Genomic DNA, 6,353 nt, shown 5'->3' on the forward strand with positions numbered 1-6,353 from the left:
AATTTGGAAAGTGACCCCTATTAGATTACCCATGCTCTGATGGACGTCCCTACAGTCATGGACATAAGGCTAGCCTTGACTAGACTCAATGGAATATGAAGACAGGATGTGAATTTGGTACAGAGTTGTGGGCTGTGGGCATCTGGGAAGAGGTGGAGAGGAAAGTCAGACACTGGTGTTATCAAGATAAATTGTGTAGAGGTATAAAATTACCCAGTAAGGGTTTTTTTTTTTTAAAGACTCTCAGGGACTTTGGTCCTGTTAGTTAAATATGTTCCTGTGAACTTTAGAATACATTAAGATGCTTCATTTTGTCATTAGACTAGCCCTCATCTGCTAACAAAAGAGAATGTGGGCATTGAAGGCCAATGGGTTTATTCGTTCCCACTGCATTCTTTGCTTCCTTTATTCCAACAGTCCATCACCTCCACTCCTTCCTTACTCCCCACCACATAATGAAGACTCTCACCTAATGTACAATGTTCGTGATGTTCTTTGCAAGTGCATGCGGTCAGCAAGGATGATTTGGCCCTTTGAGGCCACAAGAGAAAGAAACCCTTCCTCTGTTATTCCTTTGAGCATTTTGTTAACACCCATGCAAATCAGCTAATATACTACCTCTCACACAGCTGTTAAGATTATCGTAGGTTTATGTGCTTCACAGAAGTCGGTCCAAAGCGTGAATTAGGTGAGTTCACCTATGTAGATGGTCAAAGGATTAACATACATGTCTAGCTTTAGCTCTAAACTGCTTAGTTGTATATTGACAGTTCTCAGCTAAGTTTCCCTTACTTTTTATGAGTTGCAACTTGCACTGGCTGTATTCCTTACTTTCTTTCCCTCAATGTGTCCGCCAAAATAAAATATAAATGCTAAAATTCACTGACATTACCCCTTAGAGGACGATTTAGGTTAATGATGTTGAAAGAAGTTCTTGTGTCTAAAATTTTAATTATTGTGTTTATAAACTCAAGCTTTTCTGCTTGTAATTTCCTTCCAAGTGAGATGAATATATATATATATATATATCTATATATATATGTATATATATATATGTATATATATATATATAAATTAGACCGAAACAGATGAATATTAACAGCGTCTAAGTTATTTTAGTGTAAGACATATTATATATTTCTTGGGCAATATAGATGTTTACTTTTCAAAGAAAATTTAATACTTTTACTTTTTAAAAGTCTATGTAAAAAAACAGGAGCAAAAAAAAAAAAAAAAGAAAGAAAAGTGATCCCCGAGGTAGGGTCCTATTTTCAGGGGAACTCACTGAGCTCACTTTTACAAGAGTGTAAATGTTTACCTAAGCAAGAAGGTGAAGTCTGTTATGCCCAATAAAGGACATTGTGCAGTGCTCCTTTACGGAAAACATTCAGCAGACAGGGGGTGTTTTACACAAAGTCCAGTAAGTTGTCTGAGACAATTTACTCATCTATACACTATGCTTAAAATAAACATTACCTGGGAACTTGCCAGCCTGGTTTTTTCTACCTCTTACTCCACACCCTAGATTTTGTCACCTGCCAAAGTCAAATATGTCTTATCTAAACAGTTGAGATAAGCATGGAGTCAGACCCACTACGGTCCGATCAACAAACCTCTCCCAAACCAGAAATGAAACACAATATCACCAGATTAAACAGTCTACAGTACAATCATGTTTGCGTTTAAAGATTTTATTCGGGAAGGATTACAGTCTCGGTATCCATTTTTTCCCTCTGCCTAGACAAGAAGGCGACATTCTGACTCAAACAAAATGCATTTGTTCTCCAATAATTTAACTTGTACAGTTCTTATAAACAAGGCCTATAGGGCTAGGCAGCCTACGGCCTTAATCAGAAACGTACGTCCTTACCCTCCTGTATGCAAGCTTGCTTGGCACATACCTCTCTTGGGTTATATATCACATTGATTTCTTTCTTCCCAGCCAGAGGCTGTAGCCTATGTGTAAAGCATTTAGAATTCTGGCCTTTTGCTGCCTTTACTTTAAAACAAAGCTCCTCCATAATAAAATTCCCTAGAAAGACAAGATGGGTTAAATGGAGGTGAACTTTAAAATTACTGAATCTACAAAAATGTACCTTTTCCTTTTAAGGAACAAACCATTTTAATGGTTAGGAAGCTCTTCAAGGGGTGAAGATATATGAAGCCTGCAAGGGCAGGAGCTATATAAAGTCTGCGGGGGAGGGGCTGTACCTGCCAACTTTGCCACTCTATCTTGGTTCAGGGTTAGGAAGAATCTGGAGTTCAGATTTTGAAGTCTGAATATTTGTTCTGCTACTGGGTTCTTGTGTTCGGAAAGGTATACTCTCTTCCTTGTGGGCGGATGCAACTGTTTCATATTTGCATCCTTTGCTGATCTTGCAAAGGATGCTTCTGGAATGACTGTCGTCAATCCTTTAGGGAAATGATCCCTTTGACGTACCATAACATAATCTGAAGTTCTTTTTGACAGTAATGAAAGGAAGCAGGTCATGGCAGCATAATCATTTTGGGGAGGAACCTTTCAGGGTTTATTGATGATAGTACATTTCTGACTGTGGATCTTTCCATATACTGCCTGCCTACTTGAAAGCTTCCAAGTTCCCCATAGTTCTCCAAGTGTGCGACAGAATTAGCTCTGCTGGGCTTGTCTTGGGTTGTGGCATGCTGTAATTCTCATTGGAAATAAGAAATATGCACACTCTTTTTAAACATATATTTTGTTTTAAAAGAACAAATATATCTATAGTGGCATGCTGAATGGCTATATGCTAGGATATATATAAACATGTTTAGAAACTGAAAAAACAATGTTTCATACTGACATTTTCCTGCCTTCCTTGTTATTGATCCTTACCCAACACTTCTGTTCCCTTCCCCCTTCCTCTGGCCCTGTCCTCCATCTAGTAGGCCCTTTCTGTTTTCATAGCAACCCTTTTATCTTTGAGTGCCTACTAGGGTAGATTATTCCACACAGTTATCTCTATTCTTAGTAACAGCATGGCTATATGTGGACCCATTTCCCTTATGAAAAAGCTGAGGCCCAAAGAAACTACAAACTCTGCGTGAGACATGTGGCTGACCAGTTGCAGGCTCATGTTTTACATCCAGGTCTGTGTGGATTTCAGAACATAGAAAGTCTCGAGTCATTTCAGGAAAACTACAACTTCTTAGGTTTTTGTAAGTTAAAACACCTTTTAGAATACAAATTGTGGAGTTAAGTGAGGAGAACATTTTTAAGATATAGAACCTTACAAACGTGTGCAGCAGAGTGATCTCCTTTTATGTGGCATTCATAAACAAAGCATTGACTTATCCTTCATTCAACATAGATAGGCTTAGCATCATTAAAAATTACTTGAAAGAGTCAAGAGCCTGGATTTGTAAGCATGTAAAAAATTTCAAGCTAAACATCTGGTAAGATTCCCAAAGGGCGGCTGGAGAAATAATGTTTCCCTGAGACTTTACCTTATTGTTAAATCTACCTGTACATATTCTGTGCATTTTGTTTGTCTTTCTTTATTAAACTCGTGTGTGTGTGTGTGTGTGTGTGTGTGTGTGTGTGTGTGTGTGTTGTAAGAGAGCATTCACCTGTATGGACATGTTTGTGGATATCAGAGGTCAACATTGGGCATCTTCCTCTTACTTCTCCTTCTCTATCTTGATTTTTGAGTCAGGATCTCTCTCTGTACCTAGAGCTCACTGATCTGTTCTTGCATCTGTGTTTATCAGATATATTAGCCTATAACTCTTTTTTTAAATATGTATTTATTTATTATATATGAGTACACTGTAGCTGTCTTCAGACACACCAGAGTAGGACATCAGATCCCATTACAGATGGTTGTAAGCCACCATGTGGTTGCTGGGATTTGAACTCAGGACCTCTGGAAGAGCATTTAGTGCTCTTAACCACTGAGCCATCTCTCCAGCCCCCAGCCTATAACTCTTTTTGAGCCTTTAGTTCTCAGGATGGTGTGTTATTATTGCTAAAAATAGCATTTGGAAAAATACTGCTTTTATATCACTGGATGTTATGTCTATTTAAATTATTTAAATTCGAGTATGCTTATATATACAGGCACTCATTCATTTCTTTTAGGTTTTCTAGGTTAGTGGAGTATAGAATTTTAAAACACAACCTTATGAGTCTGCTTCTCGGTGTGTACTGTCATTGCATTGCCTTTCATCTCTAATATTGTTGATTTGGGTCATTTTTCCTCTCTATGATCAATTTTACTAAAGTTGTAACAGTCTTCATAATTTCAAAATTAATAACTATAGAAAATGATGGGTATAGTCCAAAGACAAATGTATATTGAGCTTTACTTGAATATGAACAATGTCATTATGTTTTGCAGGTGAAATATTATGCTAAATTGATTACTAATGTATTTTGTAGTTTTCTCACAGATCTCTTACTGTGTTACTAAAGAAATTTAAAATGTTCTAGGGTGATTATTGCCTGATGAATTAAAATGTTTTCACTTAGGGTTCCATAGGATTCACTTTGACTTCCCTTAGACTAAACTATAAAACCAAAGGAAACATTTCCATACACCAATTAGTTTCTTTCCTTTTCTACTTGAATTTGGATTTCACGTGGTTTGTTTTGTATTTCCTCAACAGATACTATGAATTAATCTCTTAATTTTAGTAATTTATGCTGCTTGGTGTAATCTAATAATAAGGAGATTTGGCAGAAAATCTGACTCTTGGTTTTCTATAGGAACACTAATTTTTAAACTGAGACAGGAGATTATTATTAGAGTGGAAATATCATATTCTACTTGGTACAACATTTGTTGGTGGATTTGGGCTCTGTTCCCAGAAATGTAAAATCACCTTGGTTAGTTTTCTGCTCTATGCTGCGCTTCAATTTCCACTTTATTTCTTAATTCTTTTCTTGGGCCATTTGCCAGTATCAACTAGTCAATGTGTACTTTAAGATTTGAGGAGAGAGACATAGTAAATTGCCTCAGTTATCAAAATAAATATATCAAATTGGGATTATCCACACTGTGATTTTTCTCCTGGAAATCTTTAATCCCATGAGAGCTTCTTCAGTGGCTTCTTGGCACAAATCCTTCATGACACTTTTGCCCTGTTTCAGCCTAATATGTCCATGGGAAACAGATTGGTTTTAATGAATTTTTTTTCTAATGACTTCACCTGATTTAAAACATAACATAGTATCTTACACACTGTCACCCTCATCCCCCCCCAAAAAAAATTCAAAAACCATATTTTGGGGCTTTGATGATCAGTTTTGTCTGTGATCATTTAAGTATCAATACCAAAGAAGACTTCACCAGATGTTTTGAGTAAGTTGACAAGCATCAACAGTTACTGGCATGAAACTAGGTCACAGGGATTTAATAGATGATCTGTGTACCATTCTTGTAGTATGCAAACCATGTTAAATGTATTTCATTGAAGAGTGAAAGGCTCGTGTACACTTGTTCTCTAACATTTGAGCCATACTCTTGGGAGGTGGCATTTGTTGTGTCCTAGTTAGTGTTACTATTGCTATGATAAAATATTTGGCTTACTCTTGTACATACAGTCCATCACTAAAGAAAGGAAGGACTAGGAAGGACTATCAAGTGGGTCTGATACCTGGAGGCAGGAGCTGATTCAGGAACCATGCTGCTTACTGTGTTTTTAAGCATGGTTTGCTCAGCCTGCTTTCTTACCTACCTAGGGATGGTACCACCCACCATGGGTTGGACCCTCTCCCATCAACTACTAATTTAAGAATACCAATTTAAGAATTTAAGAGCAGGATTGAGACCTGCTCTACCCAAATAACTCTAGCTTATGTCAAAATGACTTAAAACTAGGCAGCACAGAGAGCAACTGTAATATTTTGGAACGACATATGACACATTGCAGCTTCTGAGACATGGCTTTTGGAGTGGGGCAAGTATACACACTGAAGTTAAATAGTTCATATGTACTCCAACTGCTGCTCCTGGACCTTTTGAGTGAAATGGCTAAGCATCCTTTCACAACCGACTTATGATAACTTACATTTTTTTTCTTTGCCTTTTTTCCCCCACAGCTGTTGTGAACTTGGACAATTCTGTGGTGGACCTGGAGACCCTTCAAGCTCTCTATGAGAATGTGAGTAGAAGCCCTTCTCTCTGTGTGATCTGCTCAGTACATGTACATTTTACACGTGAGCAGTCTCTTTTAATGTCCTCCGAGGAAACTCAATCTCCATGCAGGGAACTTTGTAGGTAGGGTTTCCTAATACTTTCTAGGAACATACTGGGCAAAATGTGTGTTCTCAAGGCTGACTTGAAAGATATTTCTTATGAAGTTATTCATGTTTCCTCTCTTGAAATAATAGC

The 6,353-nt window shown here is 37.5% G+C and overlaps 1 protein-coding gene across 1 annotated transcript in view; it reads left to right on the forward strand.

Moving 5' to 3' along the window:
* The window catches only part of Fmn2 (formin 2), a 316,927-nt gene that overhangs the window by 155,182 nt on the left and 155,392 nt on the right, over window positions 1-6,353 (forward strand). The window contains exon 8 of the mRNA NM_001427798.1: window positions 6,062-6,123. Coding sequence (NP_001414727.1) covers window positions 6,062-6,123 — 62 coding nt within the window. The remainder of the gene's footprint in view (window positions 1-6,061; window positions 6,124-6,353) is intronic.

Source organism: Rattus norvegicus, chromosome 13 (genome assembly GCF_036323735.1).
Source record: "Rattus norvegicus strain BN/NHsdMcwi chromosome 13, GRCr8, whole genome shotgun sequence".
NCBI lineage: Eukaryota > Metazoa > Chordata > Mammalia > Rodentia > Muridae > Rattus > Rattus norvegicus.